Source organism: Paramormyrops kingsleyae, chromosome 11 (genome assembly GCF_048594095.1).
Source record: "Paramormyrops kingsleyae isolate MSU_618 chromosome 11, PKINGS_0.4, whole genome shotgun sequence".
NCBI classification, from domain to species: Eukaryota; Metazoa; Chordata; class Actinopteri; order Osteoglossiformes; family Mormyridae; genus Paramormyrops; species Paramormyrops kingsleyae.
This window is the reverse complement of record NC_132807.1, coordinates 22,978,773-23,006,736: the sequence shown is the minus strand read 5'-3', so window position 1 is coordinate 23,006,736 and position 27,964 is coordinate 22,978,773. Positions and strand designations below refer to the sequence as shown.

Below are 27,964 nucleotides of genomic sequence, written 5' to 3'. Positions count from 1 at the left end.
TAACTATTATAAGAGTTTTTCAGTGTTTTATTTCAGTTACAAAGCTGGTATTTACATGAATACATTTTAACGCATGACTCACAAGATACTTTGGATTATATATTGAGCATTGTTTTATGAATGTATTAATGTAGTAGACTGAAGGAAATGTTCCATGTGGAGAAAGAGAGCTTTCTTTCCGCTCTGTTTATGACCCATGGTTCTGAAAGTAGGACATCTACTACAATGGAGTTGAAAATGTTAAACAAACCCTGATTGAATGAAGGGCACTTATAATGGCCCATGATTATCAGCAAGCTACACCACAAAGCTTATCTCTCTCTGCAGGTGGAGCAGGAATATGGTAATGGGTGCCTGGTTTGATAGCAGAGCCTCCAGATGTATGCAGATGCTCAGAGTTAAAGACTTTATTGTTGTTTGCCTATAATGCCTTGGTGTGCCAGGGATAATGGATCTTCTTGAACCACAGAAAACCAGCCCATCAGTCGTTCAGGCCCATTGTTGGAGCTTACGCACATTGTCCCATCTCTAGGAGATTGTTGGTGATGTCATTGCGCTTTAAAGGTAGACTGGGGGGTGTCTGGGTCAGACCTGTGTGGGAGCAAGCGAAGATGGGCACTGCCCCTGTTTTGCTGGCTCTGTACGCTGTCCTGCTGTGTGCGTGCCGGTCAGGTGCTGAGGAGCAGGGAGGTGGGCCACTATGCCCAGAGTACCAGAAGAGTTTCGATGCCTCCTGTTATGAGTTTGTCAGCCTGCAGCGCTCCTTCCTCAGTGCTCAGGGCTGGTGTGAGAGGGGCGGAGGGCATCTGGCCTTCATCCTGAACGATGAGATCCAGCAGTTCCTGCAGAGGCACCTGAAGCCAGAACAGGACTGGTGGTTGGGTTTAGCACCTGCTAGACAGAACCTCACTCTGGAACTCACTGTAGCTGAAGGTAGGACCCCTGTTCCATGACTAACCTTATATTAGCATGTGTGGATTATAAAGTGCTTGACTAATGTATTGTACGACAATAACTTTAGTTGAATGAGTTGTATAAACACTTAAAGTTTGACAAGGGAAAGGATGGACGGTTCCCTTCTTGCTTCCAAAAATGCCTCAGCTGTTTGTGTACACAGAATAAACAGTTGTTATTTATAGTAAATTACTCAACATTTAAGTGCCAATGGAAAAGTATGACAGTGAAAGGAGGCTTTGGTAGTGCAATTCATTTAAAACATACGTTCAATGAATGAACTGTTAGGTTTTAAGAAATTAAAAATTGCTAAAAAAAAATAATGAGGGTGACTTCATGCCTCCAGACTCAGACGATCAAATCCCCCTGTTCTCTGTGTGTAGAATTTGCATGTACTCCCATGTTTGTGTAGTTCTCCTTTGACTCCAAAATCATATAGGTAGATGAAATTTCTAAATTGACCTTAGTGTGTGTGTACATGGGCCCTTGATGGGTGGACATGATTTCTGGAGAGTTCCTCTACTCTCTAACCCATTCTTCCTGGTACGGGTTCCAGGCTCACCATGAGCCAGTACTTGTGGGTAGATGGATTAACAAATAAGGGCAATTAAATTTGTTATACTTTAATGTATTTTCCATAGTAAGGAAAATATTGTCCAGAGTGATTTTTTCTAAATTGGCTGGTTTCTATAAAAAAATTATTGTCCTTATCAATTCCTATCAATTACAATTATGGTCTCAGATTAGCCACAGACAACTTTTGGAGAGCACACAGATAGGATTCATTTACTCCTTGTTCAATAAGGCTTTGTATCTTTTCCATAGTCCACATTACCAAAGGATGCGTAATACACCATTTAATAAAAGTCTTGTATGTTTTAAATGCACGGGGATTCCTCTATACGAATGCTACTAAAAGTGTGTAATGTAACTGAAGGAGCTCACAAAAACAATGAGTTGATATTTCCTTGAATTTCCATGAACAGAAACGAGCAGAATAAGAACTTTTGGTTTCTTCTTGGCTGATTTTGTTGACCTCACAGACTCGCTGTCCTGGTTGGACGGCTCTGATGTCAGCTATGCTAACTGGGCCGAGGAGCCGCTTCCAGGGGCTTCCTGTGCTCACGTCCGCAGGCATTCAGCCTTTCAGTGGGAGGCTACAGACAACTGCAGCCAGGAGTTCTACTTTGTCTGTGAATTCGGTGAGTCCAGCCAGCCTGACTGCTCTTGTGCTGGGTCACCGGCGTCTGGCTTTCTGCTTGTGTGTGTCAGTGATTTCCCAGACTCCCTGATGTTTCTGTATCTCAGAGTCGGGTCGCTCCTTGGCTTGCGCAAACCACAATGCCACTCTGCAGTGTGGATCGGGGCGGGTGATCCAGGTTGACGACAGCTTCTACGGCAGGAAGACCCCACACTACTGCCAAGTGACCCCCACTCCCCCTTCCACACCGGGGTGGGAGGCTCCATCTGTCCTGGAGGAGTGCAGCTGGTTGGATGTGAGCCACTTAGTGGAAGGTACTGCGCTGCACACAGCCTCTATGCATGTCCCCAGAGTTTCCTATGGAAGTGTTATTGAATTTAGCCTCAGTACCCCGTGATCTCAAGATACAAATCTCTACAGGGGAAGACCATTGGCATTTTTGAGTGGTGCTTATCCATTTTATGCATAGCACATATTTACATATGAAATAGGACGATATGTAATGCAAAATAATAATAATAATAGAGAGAGAAATATATTTCCCAAGAATCATGATAGAAAATCGTGATCTCGATTCTGAGTAAAAAAAAAACCTGATTCATATTTTACCTAGAATTATTCAGCCTAACTCCTTTTTTATGTTTCTATTGCAGACATAGCAAGGCAAAAAACACACACATGTAACATTAGCCAAATAACAAGTCTAAATGCCAGGAGTACACACGGTGCGTTCGGCTGCAGGTGCCCATGATACTCTGTCTATAGTCCAGCACGTCTAAGCTATTCCAGTGCCGTGACAAACTATTAGTGATTCCTTCTGTATTTTAGAGTAACATAAAAATGCAAACACAACACACAGTTTTTAATTGATTGTTTGATTTATTGAAGAAAAGAAAATTACCCATATCACTTTTGTGACAAAGTGATTAGTCGCTTAATCAACTACTGAACCAAATCGAAATAATAATGGGTTAAATTACACTAGACCAGGGCTCTTCAACTCTGGACCCTGATTCCAAATCCAGGCCTTGTTTTCAGTTCTCCCAGGTAGTTTGTCTAATAGTTACTGATTCTGATTGGCCAGAGGCTTCACACCGGCTCACAGGTAAAGAAGTGATTGGACCTTCAGGACCATGAGTTGCATAGCCTTGCACTAGTCACATCCAAGCTTGATTGCTACCAGCCCTGTTGAATCTACACATCACTTAAAGATAAGGGATCTCAAGAAGTAGCACGCCATACCTCGATCAAAAGAACTTCCTGAAGACCTGAGGGAAAAGTATTGAAATATATAATTCAGGAAAGGGGTACACAGGACTCTCTGAAAGCCTTGGAGTCCAGTGAACCACCATGAGAGCATCGTCCCCAAATGAAAATAACTTGTTGCGGCAGGACATGGCAGAGTAACAGATTATCCATATTGTGGCTTACAAAACGGGGAACTTTATTGAACTCAAAAAACAACAAAAAAACAGGAACCACAAGTGGTCTAACAAAGGCACGATATAAAACTAGAACTAAACGGTATGTAACCGTAACAATTAATCAAACACTGGGACTGGGAACAATGAGACAGAGGTGAGGGTCATTAACAAATACTAAAGGTTCAAGCAATAGGAGAAACCAGGATTACAAAACTGGGGCACAAGGAGAAATAAACAAAAATACAAAGCAAGGAATCATGCAGAAATTAGAAAATTAACAAGTTATGTTAAACCGGATATAGCAGGGGTGTCAAATTCCAGTCCTGGAGGGCTGGAGCCCTACGCATTTTTGGGTTTCCCCTCATTTAACACACCTGATTCAACTCCTTGCACCTCCTTGTGCTAATTACCACACAGCTCTTCAGCTGAATCATTTGCCTTGGAACAGGGAAAAAATTAAGCTACACAGGGCTCTGGCCCCCCAGGACTGGAGTTTGACATCCCTGGGATATAGAGTACAAAACACAGAAATATTCAACAAGTTCAATCCCATGATGGAAGAGATACTTAGGTAACAACCACCCACTTAACCCATTCACCCTGAAAGTGGGCATGGGAGCAGAGGAACACACTAGGAACAGAGCAGACCTGGAAAACAACAAGATGGCCAGTGACACCTGCTGGCCAAAAAGGGGATATGACAGACAAAATGGGGCAAGACAGGGATCAATCCCAACAAACATAGCTTTCCACACAAAGAACATGCCCATAATCAAACATGGTGGAGGTACTGCCATGGTGTGGGGGTGCTTTGCTGCTTCAGGGCCTGGGTGATTTGCCATAATTAAGGGACACGTGAATTCATCTGTGTACCAGAGAGAACTGAAGGAGAAAGTCAGGTCCGTGATCAGTTCAGTTATGTAGCAGGACAACGATCCAAAACATAAAAGCAAGTCCATCTCTGAATGCCAGAAGAAATAAACAAAAGTTAAGGTTTTGATGTGGCCTAATCCTGACTTGACTTCAAGATTCAAGATTCTTTATTTGTCACAGTTATACAAGTACAACGTGTAGTGAAATGTGACTTGAACCCCATTGAGATGTTGTAGCAGGACCTTAAATGGGCAGTTCATGTTCCAAAACCCTCCAATATGGCTGAATTAAAGCAATTCTGTATTGAAGAGTGGCATCCATAGTGATGCTATGGACTGATCTTCTCTTACCACCAGCGTTTGATTACAGTTGTGGCTTCAAAAGGTGGCTCAACCAAATATTACTTTGTCACATGGGTGATATGGGTTTTGGTGAATTATTTTATTTCAATAAATCAAATGATCATTTCAAATTGTGTGTTGTGTTGACTCAGGTTGTATTTTGTATTATACTAAATTTGTTTGGAGATCAGACACAACTAATTGTTACAGATAAACAAAAATAGAGGGAAATATGACAAAAGCTTTGTCGCAGCACTGTACCTAACAACAGTTGATTTAGTACAGTCGACTACCATTCATTTATTCATGATGTACTATTATGGTAAAATCAGTAATAAAAATGAATTATTAACAACAAACAACAAATTTATTTTTGTATTGCGCATTATCACAACATTACATTGTCCCAAAGCGCTTTACAGCATCCCCACCCAAAGCCCCCAGTGAGTAAGCCATAGGCGACAATGGCAAGGAAAACCTCCCTAGAAGGAAGAAACCTTGGGAGGGACCAGACTCAAAGGGGGAGTACATCCTCCAGGGGCCGGCAGGGAGAGTCAAATACAGTTAAGAAATATTAAAGAAAGAACTATTTTAATGTTAACGTTTTTGCATCATTTGAGAAGAGAAAGCACATGCATTTTTCACTGAATAGGTTTTAAATTCTGTTAGTTTAAAACATAAATTCAAATATTTTTTGACCAAAATGTTTTATGAACTATTTTCAGGTAATTTATGGCCTGAAATGATTTATGCAATCCTTAATCAATTAATCAGTTGAGGGTGTGGCAGTGGAGACAACTGACTGGAGGTGTGGACAGGTGTGACGCAACACAAAATGTTTTGACAACCAGTGATAGATTCAGACCACTTCTGATTGGCCTAAAACCTCCAGTATAGGTTTAGCATATATCAGTTGTCTGCAGTGTGTGTGTCTGTCTGTCGATCTGTCTGTATTCCCTATGACTGACTTCCCGTCCATCCAGGATGTTTCCCGCCTTGTGTCTTTTCTACCTGGGATAGGATCCAGGGCTCTCACAATCCTGCACTGGATAAGAAACTGGAAAGAAGCTAGATTAGTAATTGTATTCTCAATTTACGTGCAGTGGCGAAACACAGTCACTCTTACCATGCAAATGCCTGCAAATGTATTACTTATAACTGAGGGGGAGAGAAAAGCATTTAGTGTACACAAATTTACTGCACTTTTGTTCATATTTGCAAATATTTAATGTTTTAAAGTAAATTACATTTTGCATAAAATGTTATGCTTTATTCTTTACTTGTAGGATCAGTTAATAACTATGCAGTTTTGTACTGTATATTTCTGCTCTTTAGTATGTTAAGAAAGTTTATTGATATGTTGTGGTTTTATTGCTATACAGGTTAATTGGGTCAAAAGTAGTAATAATTTAATAAATCTGACTTGAGATCACCTGTTTAATTATGATCTCTTGTACTTTATGGTGTCTGACACTGAAATGTTTGATTAGGTGGGAAGTTACATTTAAACTCTGTACAAACACCCATCTATCGACCTTGCAGCTGGTTCTGTATAAACAGATTCTTGGGAAATGTGTTCGGCGCGGGGCTGGCTGATACAACCACAGCATTAGCTGGGGTGGTGTCACTAATGATCATAGGAGGGTCTCGGTCACATGTTCAAAGTCAACAGAGGACCAGATGCACAGGCCACCAATGAAAGCCACTTTGAAACCCAATTCCACTTGCCTGCCTCTGAGTTACAAGACTCTCATAAACATGCCTTTGTACTGCAGAAAACGCAATAGCCATATCAGATCCTGATGAACCTGTCCCATCATCAATTATAAACCACAAGGGACTCTCATTCTCTAAAACAGCCTTTGACATGCTGAAAGATAAAAACATATTTAATTACATGCTGACCGAAACAACTGAGTATTTGTGTTTTTATATCACATTTCCTGGGTAGCATGATAAGTATTGTTGCTTGCATGAATTGCAAAAATAATGAGTCCCTTTTAATACAGAATTTTCCCTTTTACAGCTAAGTTGGTGTTGTATGCTTCCCTTTAAACATGCACTGATGGGTTGAGGGCAGAGAGCTGTAGTAGTTTCACTGATGTAGACAGAGGTGTCGCCATTCAGCCTTGCTGCGTCCCCAGGGCACTGCCACGGACTGCAGGTGTGCCAGGTCACTGCCGACGCGGGTTTGTTTGGGGAGTCCTGCCCACGGCTGGGGAGCTACCTGTCAGTGGACTATCACTGCAAAGATGGTCAGTACTGTGGCGCATCATGAATATCTTTGACATTCACTGCTAAGAGGAATGATCAGTTTTGTTGGTGTAAACCCTTACATTGTTTTCTTTATTTTATTTAAATATTATATTATATTATATTATATTATATTATATTATATTATATTATATTATATTATATATAATTGCATTTGCATATTTGCAGTGTTGGGCATTCAAAAGCTACAAATCCAGACCAAGATTTTGTTTCTACCAAGCAGTTGAGTTCTCTGTGACTGTGATTTTTTAAGTTCAGCTGGTTGGTAGAAACAAAATCTTGGTCTGGATTTATAGTTTCCAGCCTGAAATGCCCAACACTGCACATTTGTCATTGCTCTCTTTTGCCCATAATTGTAGATGCTAAATGTTAGCCACCTGAACACACAAACTGTGTACAAATGAGCTTATTTGTAACCATATGTTTGTTCTGCACTGGTAGCCTATAGAGAGTGGCCATTGTCTTTATTCCTGTTTGTCGTGGCCCTCAGGCCTGCTGCTGTTGATGAGTGAGGTTGCAGCAGTTTTTGACAACGTCACCATCACTGTAAAGTGGCTGCTTCATCCTTTCCAAGGAAATCTTACTTGTTCCCTGAGTGCTGGAGATGGACACACTATCGACGCCTATAATTCAAAAGAGTGAGTAGTTCTGTTTGTCCTGGTTCCCATCCTACTGCTCGGTTCTCAAAGTGAGAGCAGCAGAACATCTTTCCGCCAGGCCAACCCAATTACAGGGCACACATTGGGTACAGGGCACATACATCTCATACATCAATCCGCCTGAATGTGTTCCTTTTGAACCCCTATCCCTGAAGGTGTGAGACAGCATTACTACCCAGTGAGCCACCAATTATACAGAGGTTTTCTCTACATCCAGCTTTTATCAAGCACTTGTACTACCTTTAAACACCAGTTTAATAGTCTTGCTGTGAACCAGCGATTAAATGTGCAGTACTGTGTTTGAGAATTTGGGTTCTTCCCCTCAGGTCAGAAAATATGGTTCACAGATACAACCGATCAGGTGTCTTCACTGTCAATGTGGAGTGCACCACCAGTGAGTGGCATGTGGCAGCACAGAAAGTCATCATTATTCAGGAACCACCTACTGAATTTGGAATCATCAGGTGCTACAGTTCCAACCAATCATGGGAGAGCGACAACTGCAAGGCCTTTTACGGCAGCACGCTGGAAATCCAGGTTCAGTTGGAAGCTGGTAGGAACAAATCTTCTCCCAGCATGTCCGTTTGCGTCAAGCCAATGGCCAAACACCACATGCTTATGTTGTTACACAGAGGTCATAATGACATCTTTGTGAAACTAGGTATGTTTAACTCTCACAGGAACCAATATCACATACAGATTACAGCAAGGTGAAGTTTTGCTGGCCATGGCCATGACAATGAGAGGCATCGTTCCGTGCAACCTCACGATGGATCCCCTGGCTCAGCAGCGACTAGGTATCGGCTGCCACCAGGTGGAGCTGTCAGCCTCCAGCGACGTGCTGGCGGGGGCCGTGTCCGCGCCTTTGGACGTTTGCCTCCTTGAGGCCGTGGAGGGTCTGCGGGTCTCTGTTGAGCAAGGCCCAGACTCGTGCCAGAGCTCCAGCCTGCAGGTGAGCGTGTCGCTGGAGCGTGGGACCCCAGTGCAGCTTCTCTTCCAGGTGTCTGGAGAAAGGAACAGTTATTCTGAGGCAAAGGATATGCTTGACGGCAGCCTGCAAATCTTCAGCATTACGGCCAAGATTCAAGGTGCTGATCCAGCCCATTCGTTCATCTGATTCCCCCTATCATTCATGAAGTGTAACCTATAGTAAACTTTCTTTGTTTATATATATAAAGTTTAAAAAAAGAGACTAACAACAAAAATATGAAATGACAGCTGTATATTTTTACTAAACAACTAGGCTTTTTCACATTTTTAAGATATCATCAGTGTCCAATGAAAAATACATACAGTACCTCCAAAAATCCAGTAGCGCGAAAACAAAACTTTTTTTCAGAAACTACTTCACAAAATAAACCTGCAACACGTCGGTTGAGGGGGCACAAATAATAAAAAAGTGACAAATAATGAAATTATCATAAAATAATATAGTTCCTGCATGAAGTACATGAATCGTCATGACTGATCACTAATGAACAAACATGGGACCAGTACTGACACTTAGTTACTGGTTAATCAATGCATTAATTAAGCGTGTACTACTACATTATTTGTGCCCCCCAATTAGTGTTACCGATAAACCTATATCAACATAAAGAAACACCCTTAGCACCACAGATAGAAACTTATCTGTACACAGCCCAGAGTGAATGGCTTAATGTTTTAAATGAACTTATGTGGATTGTTGTCAACAAGGCAACTATGTGACTGTCAAGATACAAGCTAATCTCGTTTTATGTTCAATATTAACAATGATTTTAGTAAATTATTGGCTATCAACTTTAAGCTGTTAAAAGTAGTGATATAAAGTAATCCACACAAATGAACATCATGAAAACAATCAAAAAGTGGATATGAGGTTTTCATCGGACAACGACAATATAATAGTTGCCAAAAGATCCTTAGAGCTTTATTGTAATTGTCATACCATTGATCAATGTTAAATATGTACATATACTTATAATGCTGTTAGAAGTAGATCATAGCAGTTCGGAATTTCATCCCTGTTGAAAATATTCTTTACAGGGCCAGTGAGTGTAAAGGTTAATGCAACAAACAGCCTCTCCAGCATGGTACAGGATGCTGGAAACATAACTCTGATTTGCAGTGACCATGTGGTAAGTTTCATTCTGTCTTCCAACCTGTTTCTGGATTTTCAACTAATCAGAGTTAGCATGGAGTTAGCATCTTCTCTGCAGTTAGCATCTTCTCTGCAGTTAGCATCTTCTCTGCAGTTAGCATCTTCTCCACATTTTCCCCCACAGTCAAAAGAGTTTGCATGAACTCTCTAAATTTTCCATTGTGTGTGCATGAATGCACTTATTCCAGCCAGGGATCAGTATAGTTATGGGAGATGGATGGATAGATGGGTGGATGGATGGATGGATGGATCTTTGATTTACAAATTTTTAGACAGCACGCTATTTGCTAATCCTTCTTTATGCATATGTCCTATATTTGCATTTCCATTTTAAAAATAAACTTTCTTTATGTATTTTTTTTTAATACTATGAAAATTTGTCTCTTGCAGCCTGGTGACTCTTCGAGAGTGCCTCGTGATAATGAAGATGGATTTGATATTGAGGCAGATCCAAATGTTATATACCCAAACACTACAACGGTCACATTAACAGCATTTGGTGATGTCATAAACTCCGGTGCTACCTACTCATGGTCATGCAGTAAGTGTAATATATGAAATCAATGATAAAGGAAAACGTTCTGTTCACAGATCACAACTGAAATCATGAATAGCTTATAGCAACATTGGGTTACACAATAGTTTGCTTTGTTTTTTGCCAAATAAATGTTGCATCTTTTATTGAAAAGAAAACTTTAGATGGAGCTGCCACTTGCCATATTTTCAGTATTATAGCAAAATATTTGGATGAGGTTAGTGGGATATATTGACACTTAAATTTAAGTTTGTTCTCTGTGTGGTTAGTACATGATCTTTGCATATACACTCACTGGCCACTTTATTAGGTACACTGGTTCAGCTGCTCTAAGAAGCAAATAATCAGCCAATCCCAAGTCAGCAGCACAATGTATGAAGATTTGCAGATATAGGTCAAAGGAATGTAATGTTCATATCAAACCCAAGAATGGGGAAGAAAGGTGATTTAAATTACTTTGAATGTGGCATGATTGTTGCCAGATGGGCTGGTATGAGTATTTCAGAAACTGCTGATCTACTGGGATTTTCTTGCACAACCATCTCTATGGTTTACAGAGAATGGGCCAAAAAAGAAAAAAAAAATTGAGTAAGCAGTGGTTCTCTGGGTGAAAATGCCTTGTCGATGGCAAAGGTCAGAGAGGAATGGCTGGTTTAAGCTGATAGAAAGGCAACAGTAACTCAAATAACCACTCGTTACAACAAAGGTACACAGAAAAGCATCTATAAATGCGCAACACATTAAACTTGAAGCAGATGGGCTACAGCAGCAGAAGTCCTGCAGCTACTGTGGGCATGAGCTCATCAAAAGTGTAGAGTGGAAGACTGGATAAACGTTGCCTGGTCAGATTAGTCTCAATTTCTGCTGCAAAATTGAGATGGTAAAATCGGAACTACACATATTTTTTGCCTATTTCTATTGTATAGGTGGGGATTGTCCCTGTGAAACCACCAGTACTTCTCAGCAGATGAAAATTGAAAACTCTTGTCTTCCTGAAATGTACAACTTCACAATGTTCACTTTGACGGTGAAAAAAACTAAGGGCAAAAGTCTTACAAGCAGTATATGTATTATGGTCGTCCCAATGAATAATATTTCACTGAATATCACGTAAGTATGGCGTGCAAATAATATACACATGACATACAAGTTTTAAAGCCACAGGAACTTTTTACATCCCATTGTAAATCCATAGGGATCAGTATGGAGTTGGTCATTTTGAGTGGGTCTGTGGGATGTTTGCCTATTCATCTAGAAGAGCATGCAAAACAAGACATTTTGGACAATTTTATGTTTCCAGCTTTGTGGGAACAGTTTAGGGAGGGGGCTTTTCTGTTCCAGCACAGAGCAAGGTCCATAAACACATGGTTGGGTGAGTTTGGTGTGGAAGAACTTGACTGGCCGGCACAGAGCCCTGACCTCAACCCCATCGAACACCTTTGGAATGAGATTGTGAGACAGGCCTTCACATCCAACATCAGTGCCTGACCTCGCAAATGCTCCTCTGGATGAATGGGCAAAAATACCCACAAACACACTCCAAAATCATGTGGAAAACCTTCCCAGAAGAGTGGCAGCTTTTATACCTGCAAAGGGGGGACCAACTCCATATTAATGCCTATGGATTTAGAATGTGATGTCATAAAAGTTCCTGTAGGTGTAATGACCAGGTGTCCCAATACTTTTGTCCATAAAGTGTATATTTCATGTTTCTGCAAAGAAATTTAAGGTACAATTGTTATCAAGTGGACACAGAATACAGGTATAGTCATTTGCATCTTGTGAAATAAGGATTAATGGAAACACATATCTGTATTTTTGTGTTTTGCTAGGTGTAAAGAAGGTTGTGACCACACAGATTCTATGCAGAGTATTCAACTGGAGGTGCTTTGTCACCAGTGTGTTAACTTTACGTGGTATTATGAGATCACTGCTAACAAGCATGTAAGTCTTTTGCTTGGCAATGTCACCATCATTGTGGTATATAATTTTATGTCTCTCAGTCGGATTGAGACAGTGCGTCATATTTAAGAAGCCTCTGGTTTAAACTTAGTAAGACGTGCTTTTCAGAAGATCATTTTTGTTTGTGAGTATCCACGGACGGGACAGTCAGTGTAATTGCCTCTTTTTTACCCATGCTTTGGATTTTACAGGCCTAGCATATCACAAACTTTACATCAAATCCATTTTTTATCTTTTCAGGCTGATTGGGCCGGCTGCCGCTCTAATCAGATGCCATTAACTCTTATTGCGAAGGAAAATTCATCGATTGTGATAAATGGCGAAAAAATCCTGGCTGCCATAAACAGAGTCGTGGTCGTAGGTGAGACTCTGATTCCTGAACCTTATTGCCATACCGTATGACGTGCTGAAGAATGAGTATTGCGCAGTTAAAATGTCTGCCTTCTGAAATGATATTACAGAAACTCCATTTTTATCACTTTTTCAGGCTTCTCTAATGACGGAAAGTCTGGAGTTGCCAGCTACAGCCTACACCATCCTAGGACCACTCAACCCCCGATGAGACACAGATCGTCCTCGACCACAAATCCAACCCCATCAAAAGACTATAAAGGCTCCAAGGGTTATTCTGACACCAAGAAGCCGAAATTCCCCACCTCCTCCCCTCCTTATGTCAATGGCAGTCATCACCCCCCAGCTGCCACCCCCGCACACATACCAGGGAAACCCAGCTCTGTGCCTGCCGCTGCCAGCCTGAGCTGTACACTGGCACCTCCCCAGGGCACGGTGCTCACACCCTTCACTGGCACTTGTAATGTGCCCCCAGTCTTCTGTACACCTGGGTCCTGCACGTTGTGCTTTAAGACTGTCAAAGGTAAGGACCCCAACTCAGTGGCATCCCGCTTCCACCGCAAAGGCCCTAAATCGCATTAACTCTGCCCTTCTTTGCTTGGCGCCAGAAGGAAACTCCGCCGCAACCGTTCTATTGTTAGCGATAGAAACTGAATTTTGCAGCTGCCGCCAGATTTCCATTCGCTGATCTAACAAATGGCTTCAGTTGTTGTGCAGTTAAAAAAAAAAAAAATCTGAGAAAATTTTTTTAAAATTAGAATAAAATTTCAAAATGTTGTTTCTTCTTTCAGGCCAGAGCCTGAGTTGTGGACATGAATTGGAGATGCAATCGCTGTTCCTCCCTTCAGGGGACAATATCACTCTGACAGCATTTTTAAAGAACAGTGAGGGCCAGACCCTCAGCACGTCACTGGCAACACAGGTACACAATGGACATTGTAAAAAATGGTGTTATTATTGATTAATAATATAACAATTTTTCCAAATTTAAACATGCGTTTCTGTTTGGTATTCACTCTCTTGTACAATTAAATCTGTACTCAGAGTTTCTGTGAGACGTTTCCGCTCCTCCTGACTCTCAGGTGAAGAGTGCGAATGCCACCAACACTGACCTGAAGGACCTTCTGAAAAATCAGCAGCACTTGTCTCAGGTGGCACTGGTGCAGCTTTTCCATTCTGTCTCTGCCACCCTGAACGGAGCAGCCGGTGCCAATCGGGAAAATGCGGAGGTGTGGATGGCATTGGGAAATAAAAGAGCGTAACAGACTAATAATTTGCTGTATGATTTTATAAGGTATACTGAGAAGGCAGGGCTATGCAAGCACGCACTTAGTGTCTTAGTGTTCCTTTGAAGGTGTGTGTTCCATGTATCTGCTGCTCTTGTCAAACAAACATGTGGCCCTCTAGTTTCCAGGTCATTCATTTGTCCAGCAGGCTGGTCACTCAGTAATGCATTGGTCAAACTAGCTAACAAAAATTTCATGAAAGGCACTCGGTGACTGGAACTTCAAACAGTGAAGATGGTTGACCTGTACGGTTCAACAACCTTAACTTGTACCATCTGTTTTTGGAGATTGCTCTGTTGCCGTAGTAATGTGGTTTTTTTTATTAACCATAGTACAGCTGTAGCTATGGAAATGGGTCCTTAGGTTAGTACAAAGAGGAAAGGACAACAAATTTTGCTTATTTTTTAATCATATGATCAAAAGTGCTACATATTTTCTATGTGGCTATACGGTGTAAAAATGTCTGCCATGTCATCTATAATCCCTCATATGCATTTGTGCAAAAACAAAATCTGAAGCTTCGGGAGCAGATGTTGGGCGACCTCTCGGCAGCCCTGCAGGAACACCCCTGTAATGCCCCCAGTGATGTGCAGCTGACCGCTGAGGCAGTGATGCAAATCACCCAGAAGACAAATGAGCTGACCTCATCTGCACAGGTACTTGGGGAGGGGGGTATTGGGCTGCACCCCTGTGCTCTCACTTGCTATTTCCAGAAATGCCATGCAAGCAAGACATTATAATCATTACAATACCTCTCACTTCTAATATGAAGCCCCTCATTTTATGTATGCCTGCAAAGAAACTATTAGCAAACCAGAGACTTGGAAGAATTTGGAGATGAGGTACTTTATGTTATATATGCCAAACTAATTCTATGACAAGTGGATTGATATGTACATAAGTGGGCAAAACTGTGGAGTCACTTCCAGTTTTTAGAGATAGAACTTTATTCCAGTTTCTCCAGTTACTTATTTAATCGTACTTTAAAGCTGTAGGCGTGATATTTGAAAACATTCTTTGATCATTTCTAAACATTACCGCTGATATTCATGTAGTAATTTTTACAATCTAGAATTAGAATTTGGTGGTCAGTGGTCATTGTTGACACACCACGGCACACAGTGCACAACAGCGAAATGGGTCCTCTGCATTTAACCCATATGTGACAATGTGACATAGCAGGGGGCAGCTAATTCAGCACCTGGGGAGCAGTGCTTGGGGTCGGTAACTTGCTCAGGGTACCTCAGTGGTGCCCTGCTGGTTGTGGATTTAAACTAGCAATCTTTCAATTACAAGTGCGCTTCCCTAACCATTAAGCCACCAAAATGTCAAAAAAAGATAGGCGTTTCCACAATTTTGGCCACTGCTGTAGTCCTGTGTAGACTTTATGCTGACTGTTTTACAGATGCAAGCAAGTTTTGTGCTGGCAAACCTCAGCCAAGCCCTGCTCACCATAAACAGCACGGGAAGCGAGGGAACTGCCCAGGTGCAACTTGCAGCTGGTTTCATCGTGAAAGCAGCCAGTAACATCCTCGAGGCCTGGGCAGAGTCAGGCCAGCAGGTGCGTTTTCCTTAGTAAGGTCATGTGACCACAGGGCAGTCCCTTTGTCAGGCCTAGAGGCCTAGAGCTCAGATCACTGCTAGTCATTTGTTGATTGAGGCCAGAAACTGTCATAGTTCCACTGTGTAAAGAACGGTTTGGCATTTGGCTGGGGCACGGGTCAGCAACCCAAATAACACGAAGAGCCAGTTTTCCGCATTTTAACGAAATCAAACCACCACATGAGCCACAATACACATAAAATATCTGTTGTTATTTATATCATGATAAATATGTTTTTAATTAAGGTTTTATTACCAATTACCATCGATTTAAAGCACATATTTTACTTGTTTAATGTGATTCCTGCATCCGTGTATCCGTGAAAAGTTAATGTTCTGATTTTTTTATCAGTTATAATTTAGTCTATGTTAGTCACTTAGGATGGCTTTAAGATTTACTTTTTTCTACCTCATATTAAAAATAATTTTCAGGTCAGTTATTTTGAGGTTCATCTATTTCTTAATTCTTTCTTAGAGTTGCAAGGGAGCAGTCAAAGAGCCACACGTTACCAACCCCTGGTCGTTCTTGTTGGTTGTGGTGCAAGTGCCCTCTAGTGGCCAGTCAGGTGCCTGCAGGTTTCTAGGCACTAGTGTCCCTGCAGTCTATGCTGGAATGTTGTGCATAGTGCTGTGGCTGTATTTCTGGCAGCCATACAATGCCTGAATCAGCATTAGGAGCAGAATAATATATAACACTGAACTTTGCTTTATCACCTTTTCAGGGCGAGATTTCTAGTTGTCTGCTGAACACCATGGGCAATGTGCAGACCGCCCTTCTGGCAGAAATGGGGACCAATCAGGACCCTGTCATACTGTCATCCCCTGATATCAGTATTTACGTAAACAGGTGGGATTAGCGCATCGACTGCCTCAGGAGGGGCTCCTTCTGAAATACTTCACTTCAGTAAAAATTCATGGGTATCCTAATTCTGTGCTTTTTGTTGCTGTACGAAAGACTGTCACCCGATCAGCTTCAACAAAAGCCTATCGGCATTCAGAGAAATTCCACTTCCTGGTTCAGTCTTCCTCCAATAGGACCTGATATCTTGCCAGTCGAAAAGCCAGTGGATGTACGGGTGGGTAGTGGACATGTGCCACTTTATTCACCACTTTGAATCAGCTTCCAAAGAAACGCAACTTAGATCTTAGTGGTATATGGATTGCCCTCATCTCTGTCCCTCACTCCTATTTCCTGATCCTCAGATGATGAGTTTGGGCATAAGCCCTTTCCCCAAGGGCACAGGGGACTTAATCAGTGGGATCGTTGGTGGCCTTACCCTGACAAACCACGATGGCTCCGTCATCCCAGTGAAGAACCTCAGCAGTGAGATTGAGGTCAGAGCAACATAATTCTAGCCCATAAATGAAAATACATAGTCTACGTGCATTTGAATTACAAATAGGTTTAGAACTTGCTTCAAATAATCTATTTCACTAAGATGTATTCTGTTTCGTATACCTATCTTTGATCAACATCCATGAAGCTTTCACCGATTGATTCACAGACTCGTTCGTTCCCAGATTTCCCTTCCTCAGTTTGCCATCTTCTTCCTGGTCCCCAGATCTTTCTGCCACGGCCAAAAGAATCACAAGTGAGTGAAACATTTCTGGACCTGGGCAACTTCAGTACAGTGGCCATCAACGTGACTGTGCCCAACATCTCACTGGTGCTGAAGCTGGACCCCTCAGAAAACTTGACCTTGCAGCTGTTGCTGGGCTTTCAGAGTTATCCCAACCAGTCACATCACATTGCCATGACCAACCTACCTCAGCAGGGTGCTACTCTAGGTAACGCCCCCCCTCCACCTCCTCTCTGACAGATTAAACACAACATCACACGCTCAGAATTCAGGAAGACTTGCGTGTGAATGAATAAATAACATGCTGCTGTCTTTGGTGCAGAGGAGCAGTACACATGGGTGTTGGGTCCTGGGAACCTGACTGGAAATCCTGGGACGTACTATCTGCTGGTGAGACCTGTAGTGGCGGCAGGGGTCAATTCCACAAATGCCACGGTGTCCGTCACCACCATAGCTTCCCAGTGTATGTATTGGGATGAGGTTACTTCCGACTGGAGCACCCAAGGCTGTAGGGTATGTACTGGAAGATAAAACACACTGATCATGTATTTTGATTCTTGTTTGTGTTCAAAATTGATATCGTACTAACAAAAAGTATAACCACGTTATACTCCAGAGCAGTGTCTCCCAACCTGGCCCTTGGGGACCCCCAGACAGTGTCTGTTTTTGTTCCCTTTCAGCTCCCAGTCAGCAAAAATGTAGACTGTCTGGCAGGGAGCTGGGAGGGAGCAAAAATGTAGACTGTCTGGCAGGGAGCTGGGAGGGAGCAATAATGTAGACTTCCTGGGGGTCGCCAAGGACAATGTGAAAGAGTAAATTCTTCATGTAATCTTTCTTTCTTCAGGTCGGTCCTCTCACCACCCCATCGGCCACCCAGTGCTTCTGTAACCACCTGACCTTCTTCGGAAGCTCCTTTTTTGTCATGCCCAATGTGGTGGATGTTTCGCAGACAGCTCAGCTCTTCTCCACCTTTGTCGACAACCCTGTGGTGGTGTGCTTTGTGGGCGCCATCTTCCTGGCCTACCTGCTGGTGGTCGTGTGGGCGCGCAGGAAGGATATCCAGGACTTGGCCAAGGTCGGTGGGGGGGTGGGGGGTGTTATGAGCTGGCACACAGCTACACTGCCTATTCTTATTGTGTATTATCAAACGATTACTTGGGTAGTAGTGAAGGACACATTGTTTCTTTTAGTTTTTTTGTAAGCTGATTATATTGGCCTGTGTTGTGGCATGAGTGTGAGCTTCCTCTAGCTGCTTTGTTGTCACCTCAGGTTAAGGTTACAGTTCTGGCGGACAATGACCCTCTCGCCCACTACCGCTACATGCTGACCATCAGCACTGGGCACAGACGCGGGGCCTCCACTTCCTCCCAGGTTAGACCTCCTGCTTAGCATAGCTGCCAAATAAAGCCACTATAGAAGTCAACTTCCTACTGTTATATTTGTAACCATGATGGCAAAGTGATTTTATTGTTAATATCACACCAGTATCTTGACCTTGACCATCATGTTTTATGCATAAGAAGGGTTTCTCATGTGTGGTTCTCCGCTCATCAGATTCTCTCTCCACCTTCAAGAAACATCTTAAGATCCCGATTCCTCTGTGTTCCCTGGCTGTTCTTAATGCTGCACTTCTGGTCACTGAATAGTATTATTATGTTCTTGCTTTGTCTGGTAGATGTTGTGTAGTATTCATGAGAAGCTCAGCCTAACCGCACTTAAGCTTTGTCGACTCCTTGACAGCACATTTGCATGTAAGGTGCTATTTGCCTCACTTTTGTCCCTGTGGACAACAGGGTCTACTAAATGAAAATAAAAGTAGATTTTTGTCAAGTTTGTCAAGTTTGTTCCTTTTGTTTTCAACTGGAAATACATTTGGGTAAACAAACAAACAAACAATGCTAATAAACAATTTACTAATTGTCTGACTTGTCTTCCGAGGTGACGGTGATTCTGCTGGGCTCAGATGGCGAGAGTCACCCTCATCACCTGAGTGACCCTGACAAACCGCTGTTTGAGAGAGGGGGGGTGGACATGTTTCTGCTCACCACTCCATTCTCCCTGGGGGAGCTGCAGAACGTCAGACTCTGGCATGACAACTCAGGGAGCCACGCTGCTTGGTGAGTACATACGTCCTGTCTATAAACAAACTTTAGTTTTCAAGATATATGCAGTACAAAAAGCTCTGTCACAATACACCTTTGTTCATTTGTTAATCCCATAACCAACAGGTACATCAATAAAGTGATGGTCCAGGACCTGGAGACAGGTCAGAAATGGCATTTCTTGTGTAACTCGTGGCTGGCGATAAACATGGGTGAATGTGCTCTGGACAAAGTCTTCCCTGTCGCCACAGAGCTGGATCTTACGCGGTTTAGGTGAGTCTAACCGGGAGCGTCTTTGGGATGGTGCGTAAATCAGCATTCTAGAGGTCAGTGCCAGCATCCAGTTGATTGTGGGTTCAACTCTCATAGCATCTTACCAGTGAGTGAGACCCTTTATCCCAACTGGGATGCTGGCTGACCTTGGTTGTGTCAAGAGATTATATGAGAAGTAGAGTAATTTATCTGTTTAGGCAAAGGTTCCTCCATTAAAACCTTTAGCTCTTTAAAATGAAATGTACCGTCCGTATTAGATGACCTTTCTACTGATAGCCCTAGATCTTTTTTATAATTAGTGAATCCAAAATTCAAACGCTTTTTAGTTCAGCTAAGCCCAGAAAATGGGATGGTTAAAATGCATGTTATTTATGCAATTGTTCATACATTTTTTCAGTAGAAACTAGAAGTGGAAAGTTCAGGTCCAGAAAGTACAAATCCAGACAATGATTTTGTTCCAACCAACCAGCTGAGTATGAAGAGTCCCATTCACAGAGTACTCACCTGGTTGGTAGGAACAAGATCTTGCCCTGGATTTATACTTTCTGGATCTGGACTTTCCCCCTCTGGTATAAACCTTTTGCCTGATACAGCTTGAATCGGGATTTCATTAAAGAGTAAATGTGTTGCTGCTGCCCTTTTCCTTCCTTAGCGTGACCTTTATCTCTATGTGTTTTGGCAGTAACTTGTTCTTCACGAAGACAGCAAAAGATTTTGGCGACGGGCATATCTGGTTCTCTGTGATCAACCGGCCCCCAGCCAGTAATTTCACACGGGTGCAACGGGTCTCCTGCTGCTTCTCACTGCTGCTCTGCACCATGCTGACTAACATCATGTTCTGGGGCATTCCAACGAACCCATCTGAGCAGAAAATGGACTTGGGTATGGCATCTTGTTGTCGACTATGGGAGACCAGGGACAAATTGTTAAATCAAATCTGGTATCTATTTAGTCATTAATCTGTGTAATTACAGCATGACATGGTTCATAAGCATCATGGTTGTTGTTAGGAGCCTTAAGCTAGCAGAAGTGGAGGAATGTATAGCTGGGATTAGTTGCGTGTTAAAAATCAGTTCAACCTCTGACCCCATTCAACAATTGTCCCAGGTCTTCCCATGATTAGACATAGGCCGCAGTTTTTTATGACGATACTTTATGACGAATTCCACGTGAGAGAGCAATGCACCATTTGCCCATACCCAGGTCAGATCGAGATCACCTGGCAGCAGGTCATGATAGGTGTCCAGAGCTCCATCATCATGTTCCCCATCAACCTCCTAATTGTGAGCATCTTTAGAAACACCCGTCCAAGAGAAAAGAAGGTACTGCAGGCTAACAGTCAAGCCAAGGCAGATCCTAACAAGCAGGGGAAGACCGGCCGCGTGTCTCCGACCCAGCCGCCGTCCCCAGGGAACATCCACAAGGAAATCACTCCCAATTCTGTTGTCAAGGTAACCTTCTTTATATGAATACTCTTCCTTAATCCCCTACATAGCTGTACAAAAATACCTTTCATACTCTATTCTCCATGGCCCTCACTTTGAACAAAATCCAACTATTATGCCTAAGGGGGCCTCTCTCATTCATGTCAATATTCCCGACCTGTCTGTCCTGTATTACAAGTTCTTCATAAGCCTTCAGAATATGTGAAATCCCCCCCCCAGGATATCAAGAGGATTGCCCAGTCTCTCTCTAAGACCAGGAGGAGCACGGTTCCTCAGCTCGAGGAGGGTGCTGAAAAGACAGCTGACATCAATACTCTGCTGTCACTAGTGGAGGAGATCATCCAGCAGCAGAACCGGGCAGGAGGCGACTTCTATTCTGAAGGCTGCAAGAACGAAGCCTCTCTCATCCTGACATTAGGTCATTGTAATTGGAGATTAAGATTAAATTCATGGATTTGTTTAGACGAGCTTGCAAGAACAATGTTGTAACGGCACATGTTTAAACTTATTACAAAACTATGTACGATAATATGAATTAATAGCTTTGTAATATGGAGGGATTTGGGTGACTGCAGTGTTACAGAGACGTTTTCTTGGATGTTTATGGCGTAGGGAATGAAATGAAAATGTAAAATTTTGAGCGGTGTAGCCAAGCAGTAGTTTCAGAAATAGGAAAATATTTTCAAAGTCGCACAGCCATATCACAGCCTGAGATAAACATGTAGGTAACACCACTTGAAGAGGCACAAATAACTTAATAACTCAGTTACTACTCAAGAACAAATCATGAACTAACAGTGCCTGCATGAAGTACCTGTACATTATGATTGATTAATGACAAACGAACATGGGATCAGTACATTACTAATCTGGAAATCACTATGTAAGTATACACAAGCAGTAGATAAACATACAGAGAGATTTGCAATCTGAAGTTGGTTTCCTGCATAATAATGTGTTTGTGTTTTGATGTACCTGCAGAGAGCAGCCCTGGTGGCAGCCCAGAAAGGTCAAACAGTGTTTCCCAGAGACAGAGGGACTACAGTGAGTATTTGTACCGACAGCTACGTCACGTGGAGAAGGAGCTAGAGGTCCTGGACCCTTCACGCTTCCCTAATCCAAGAAGTTACCGGCAGGCAGTACGGCAGGTGCAGGACATGAAGGGCCTGCTGGAGGGCCGGCTCTCCTGCATGAGCCCGGCTGAAAACCATGTCGTAAAGAGCCCCAGCCCCCCAGAGCAGGAAAACAACAGGAAGTGCTGCCAGGGAGGCCTGCCCTGGTGGTTTGTGTTTGTGGGCTGGTTCCTGGTAGCGGCAACTAGTGGAGTGGCAGCATACTTCACCATGATGTACGGGCTCACCTACGGGAAACAGAAGTCCATAAGCTGGCTGATCTCCATGGTGGTGTCTTTCTTTGAGAGCGTCTTCGTCACCCAGCCACTCAAGGTAAGCCGGCCCGAAGATGACGAGAGTTGCCCTCCAACTGGTCACTGGGCTGCTGCTGGAAGTCCATAGCTTCACCGTAGTAAATTCCGGCATTAGCTCCTGCTAGGGAATTTTCATCAGCGTTGCGTGGATGTCTTGTGACAGGTCTTAGGTTTTGCCATCTTCTTTGCTCTGGTGCTGAAGAAAATTGACCAGGAGGAATATGGAGATGCAACCCTTGAAAAAGAACTTGTAACCTCAGGTAATCCAGTTACAGGACCCATTCCTGTAGTGATAACTGGAAACATTGCTAAAATTGAAAGTTTCAGGAGAGTTTAAGGGCAAGTAAAGCCCTTACTACACCTTCTCCATCCTAACAGACCCCAACGTAGTGCTGGGCACACGGAGAGACAGCACATGTAGCTACTATCAGCCTCCTCCACCCACTGACATCGAGAGGATGAGGAATAATATGATAAAGGAGCAGAAAGCCTATGGGCTCATCATGGAGATTCTCGGTAAGCAATAAAGCTAAAACTGTCACCATCTTAAAGTCAAACTGCTCAAAACATTGAAACCAATATTGAGTGTCCTCATTATCCAATAGCTTTATGGGCCAAACAAATACATTTTTTTCACCCAAATGATTGTATTTACGTTTTTTATCAATTGTTGTAGCCTATTTGGGGTTCATGTGGATGCTGCTGCTGGTGGCATATGGTCAGAGGGACCCAAATGCTTACTTCCTGAACCAGCACATTCAGCAGAGTTTCACCAATGGCACCTCAGATATGATGAGTCTTAACGAAGTGTTTATGTGGACCAACACCACCCTCCTCAGCAACCTCTTTGGACAATATCCAGGTAACAGTTTTTCTACTCTGCACACATGAATAGCTGTCTGAATGTCACATTTAAACAAATTGATTTTTATTTATATAAATGACTTACTGAAAAGTAGAATGCAAAATAGTATCCAACCACTCCTCATTTTTAGTGACCGAATTCTGTTCCGAGGAACAGGTCGTTAAGGGAAACGGCCGCGTGAATGAAAATCACGGCAGCCGAGGTGTGAGCACCAGGGACGGATTATGGACCGGGCCAGCGGGGCCGCTGCCCAGGGGCCCTTGGGGTGCAGGGGGCCCGTGGGGCCCCTAGCCCAAAACAATTTGCAATGCTTATCAACAATGTATTTTCGTTTGACTATTTTAGAGGGCCTACATTCTTTGATCCTCTGCCTACAAGGGCCCCTGACCCTATAGGGCCTCTGATGGAAACATGGAGGGAGGGCATTTGGCTGCCAAGGGCCCTTGAATTGTGGTGGTTGTGGTGGTGGTGCTGGTGGTGGTGGTGCTGGTGGGGGGGGGGGGGCCCTCGCGAACGTTTTGCCCAGGGGCCCACACAACCCATAATCCGTCCCTGGTGAGCACGACCGTGCTTATGATCTCTTCTATCCTTCATAAAGTGGACATTTTAACTCTTTGTTCATTCTATTGTTCATGTCTGATTCCGGCGTGTGTTACTCTGAGGCTTCTGAAATTTGGTCATAAAACGTGCCCATTGGTTGCTCCATTTTTTATTGCTGTCGTATTAGTGACCTGTCACCAAATGAGGAGTGGTTGTATCGGAACTGCTAATATAATATTAATTGAATATGAGGTTATTAAAATCATGGTGACGTGCTGATGTTCTTGCAGGCTTCATCACAGACGGGAATTCCAAGCTGGTCGGTAATGGTCGTATCCGTCAGGTGCGGGTGAAGAGAGACTCCTGTCCTGTTTCCCCCTCCATTAGCAGCTTGGTGCCAGACTGCCAGGGTCTGTACTCCTGGGATGTGGAAGACATGGGCCAATACGGACCAGGTTGGAGCCAGAACAGCAGTGCCAGTGGCACCCTCAACAGCACCGCCTGGACATACCAGAGTCAGGGTCAGCTCAGGGGGTGCCCCATATGGGGTGATGTGGTGCTCTACAGAGGGGGGGGCTTTGTGGCTGAACTGGTGTTGGACCAGGGAAATGCAGGAGGGTGAGTGCGCAGCAAAAAATGCCTGATTTTGATTAAAGCTAATAATTAGGAAGAATTCCCCTGCCTTTTCCCTACTTCTACAGCTTAATATTTTGAAAGGTGAAACATAATTCAAAGTAATGTGGCATGTATTTAGTCATTGCATTTTGAAACTACACTTTCAAAAAAAAAGTTCTTTTTCCTGTCGTTCTTTCCCATGTTCCTTTGTGGCCAGGGTCCTTCAGAACCTGTTTGACAACACCTGGCTTGACATTTACACGCGGGCAGTTTTTGTAGAGTTCACCGTCTACAATGCTAACATTAACCTCTTCTGCATTGTCACTCTAATATTTGAGACCTCAGCTAATGGTAAGGAGATTGTTCTTTTCAATCTTTGGCACCTTGGAATGTAATCATTATTTTTAGAATAAAGGTAAGCAGAACTACTTGGACTTTCCAGGAGCCTTCCAGTATCTCACTGATCTGCAGACGGTCCGGCTGTATCAGTCAACTGGTGGCCTACAGATCTTTGTCATGGCTTCTGAGGTTATATACTTCCTCTTCATTCTCTACTACATGTTTGTTCAGGTTGGTTGGTTCTTGATTACAATTGTGAAGAAAGTTCTCTACACAGACGAATGCATATGAACAGTGCCTCCATATAAAAATACAAATGACTAAAGGAAGAGTTTCTTGGCCCTTGCAGGGTAAGCTAATGAAGCAGCTGAAGTGGACATACTTCAGCAACAAGTGGAACCTTCTGGAACTAGCCATTATCATCCTGAGCTGGAGTGCACTCTCTGTCTTCATTAAAAGGACATTGCTGGGGAACAGAGACATGGAGTTCTACCGCACCCACCCGGACCAGTGAGTGGACCAGCCCATGGCAACAACTTCAGACTGCATTGTATTCCTGTCACCCTGAGTTGCCCTACTGGTGAAAGTAGACAGTTAACCTGCATTCTATATAATCCCCAACCACACCCTTAGAGAGCTGGTACTGATGAGCATTTCAGTATTTCAGTGTTTACTAATGCTTTTCCAAATCCAGTGCTTTAGTCAAAGTATTCAAATCAGTGATAATATCTCCAAAAGTACATGTATTTTAAGTTAATGAGCTTTAATGAGCTAATGAGTGAGCTCCAGTCATATACTTAAACAGCTATGAAATGCGCATGAAATCTCTCTATAACAAAAACAAACAGCAGCAAGGGATTGTATTGTGATGTCATTATTTGGTCTGTTTTATGTTACAAATCAAATATGAAATCGGTAAAGTCAGTTCAGGTATTCAGCTAGTCAGCATTTCTGCCTGATTTCTTTGACTGGCACTTTAAATAAGAGGATTCTGTGGGTGTACTGGCTGCGCTAACATTCGCTACCCTTGGCCAGGTTTCCCAGTTTCTACCAGACGGCCGCAGCGGACTCCGTGCTGGGCTACCTGATTGCATTCCTAGTGCTGCTGGCCACCATTAAGCTGTGGCACCTGCTGAGACTTAACCCCAAGCTGCACATGATCACCTCCACACTGAAGAGGGCCTGGAATGACATCTCAGGCTTCATCATCGTTTTGACCATTATGCTCCTGACCTACTCTATGACTGTGAGAGCTCCCGGTGCCCTTGTGCTGCTGACCATGCCACTTCCTTGTTTACATCAGTTTTCATGTCATTTCATGTCAGTGTTCAGTGTCATTCAAAATCAAGCACTTTCTTCATTATGTACTTCTGTTCATTCTGTAAAGATATTAAGTGAATTGTTTTTTTTTTGTGAATTGCCTAATTCGTATGTCATGGAGCACATAAATTGGAGAAACGTAAGTGTGTGAACTTGACACAACATTTTGTCTCCTACTACAGTGCAATCTAATATATGGTTGGAAGCTCTACTCCTACAGAACTCTTTTGGAGGCCTTCCAGACCATAGTCAGCTTGCAGTTGGGCATCTTCAACTATGAAGAGGTGAGTTGCGATGTGCTGGAGTCTGCCTATAGCAGATGCAGTGACTGTGAAAAGTCAGTCATGTGATCACTGGAAACTTCTCACAGATTCTGGAGTACAACCCAGTGCTTGGTGCATTCATCATTGGCTCCTGCGTCATATTCATGACCTTTGTGGTCCTCAATCTTTTCATCTCAGTCATCCTAGTTGCATTCAGCCAAGAGCAACTGCACCACAAGGTAGAAGTACTTTGTCTTAATAATAGTTGTGTTGGTGTAACTGTTGTTTTTGCAATATTGTAATGAATATATCATTTTAATAATGATCTTGATATAGACTTTACAAAATGAATTCTGTCAAGCATCTGCTTTTCCTCCTGCAGCCTTCCGAAGAAGAAGAGATTGTAGACCTTATATTCACAAAGCTCTGTAGTCTCCTTGGGATCAGGTGTAAAAATGAAAAAGAAAAGGCTGCAAATGAAAGGATCTTAACAGCCTCCAAAAAAGATACCTAACCCTCAACATAGACATACATAAAGATATTCTTTAGACATGTTATAACCTCACCATGATGTGTATGTGAAAACTGAGTCATTACATGTTAAACTAAAAATAGCACACTTAACTGTAATTTCCTCTTTTCCTTGTCCAGATGTAGTGTTCTTTAAATTAAAAATGATAGAAGAAATGTTTAAACTGATCCATTTGTATGTACTTTGAACAGTTATATTAATCTGCACTTCTTTATTAATCTGTGACCATTTTATATAGGGTACCTCAAGTACAGTGCTGATTATTAGTTAAATAAAAGTATGTGAAAATGTAACAATTAAAATGTATTGATTGTGATTTAAATGTCCATTAAAGACTTTCCTGAAGAATTAAATAGAAAAAAACAGTGAAAAGCATTTCACAAAAATAAAAAAAAATAACTCCCTCCTTGTATTGTTGAAAAGGTCTGAAAATCATGTCCTTTATATATATATGGTGTGTGTGTGTGTGTGTGTGTGTGTAATTTGATTGTTAACAATAATACACTTCTGTGCTGTAAACTGTGCTCCTTAAAATGTAAGAAAAATGTTCTGCCAGCATGAAAAATGACAGGAGGCTGAAATATTTATTACCAGGATATATTTTGTTCATTGTGATATGAATGTCTTCATTAATTTTGCATTATGTTACCTGCCACTAAAATAAACATAACCTTCATACGGATAAAACTAGACGGAAGATGCTAATCAAGTGAGATTAACAGGAAATACTCATCCAAAAATGGTTTGCGAATTGTGTATCTTGCCTCCATTCAGAGTTAACTCTTAAAGAGTATATTTCCAATAATATATCATTTGTTTTGAAAATTATAAATTAAGAAAGCAAGTTGCTATCAAACAGTGGCTCAATCATCCTACTATATAGAGCCCGACTTTTCAATTTTACTGTTTATAATTGAGCTGTTGGTGAAGTGTGATGCAAAACAAGTCAGACTAATTCTATTGATTTTTCTTTTAAATGTATTTTTAATAATATAAACATTACAAAAGTAATTTATTTTTATATTTTATAAAAATATATCTTAGGACAAAGACATATGT

At 42.4% G+C, this 27,964-nt stretch overlaps 1 protein-coding gene across 1 annotated transcript; it reads left to right on the top strand.

Moving 5' to 3' along the window:
- The first annotated feature begins 68 nt into the window (after positions 1 to 68).
- pkd1l2a (polycystic kidney disease 1 like 2a) lies at positions 69 to 27,303 on the top strand. The gene is made up of 41 exons (XM_023790706.2): positions 69 to 933; positions 1,998 to 2,156; positions 2,263 to 2,469; positions 6,938 to 7,048; positions 7,558 to 7,705; positions 8,053 to 8,279; positions 8,407 to 8,814; positions 9,755 to 9,846; positions 10,260 to 10,410; positions 11,331 to 11,514; positions 12,237 to 12,348; positions 12,607 to 12,727; positions 12,854 to 13,240; positions 13,509 to 13,639; positions 13,800 to 13,946; positions 14,522 to 14,659; positions 15,409 to 15,564; positions 16,328 to 16,452; positions 16,561 to 16,681; positions 16,809 to 16,940; positions 17,168 to 17,393; positions 17,508 to 17,698; positions 18,030 to 18,260; positions 18,455 to 18,556; positions 19,124 to 19,302; positions 19,414 to 19,560; positions 20,243 to 20,442; positions 20,764 to 21,011; positions 21,225 to 21,423; positions 21,987 to 22,450; positions 22,595 to 22,691; positions 22,810 to 22,947; positions 23,108 to 23,293; positions 24,127 to 24,454; positions 24,669 to 24,802; positions 24,894 to 25,021; positions 25,140 to 25,300; positions 25,826 to 26,036; positions 26,293 to 26,394; positions 26,481 to 26,612; positions 26,756 to 27,303. Exons 1-41 carry the CDS (start codon positions 546 to 548, stop codon positions 26,885 to 26,887), a joined length of 7,581 nt encoding a protein of 2,526 aa, XP_023646474.2. The 5' UTR covers positions 69 to 545; the 3' UTR covers positions 26,888 to 27,303.
- Positions 27,304 to 27,964: the final 661 nt, after the last annotated feature.

Bases quoted from the DNA above. Each gene is read 5' to 3' on its own strand.
- pkd1l2a (XM_023790706.2), top strand. From the start codon at position 546: ATGTCATTGCGCTTTAAAGGTAGACTGGGGGGTGTCTGGGTCAGACCT. The intron at 16,682-16,808 runs GTGGGTAGTGGA...CCTGATCCTCAG, and splicing joins AAAAGCCAGTGGATGTACGG to ATGATGAGTTTGGGCATAAG. The intron at 17,394-17,507 runs GTAACGCCCCCC...TCTTTGGTGCAG, and splicing joins TCAGCAGGGTGCTACTCTAG to AGGAGCAGTACACATGGGTG.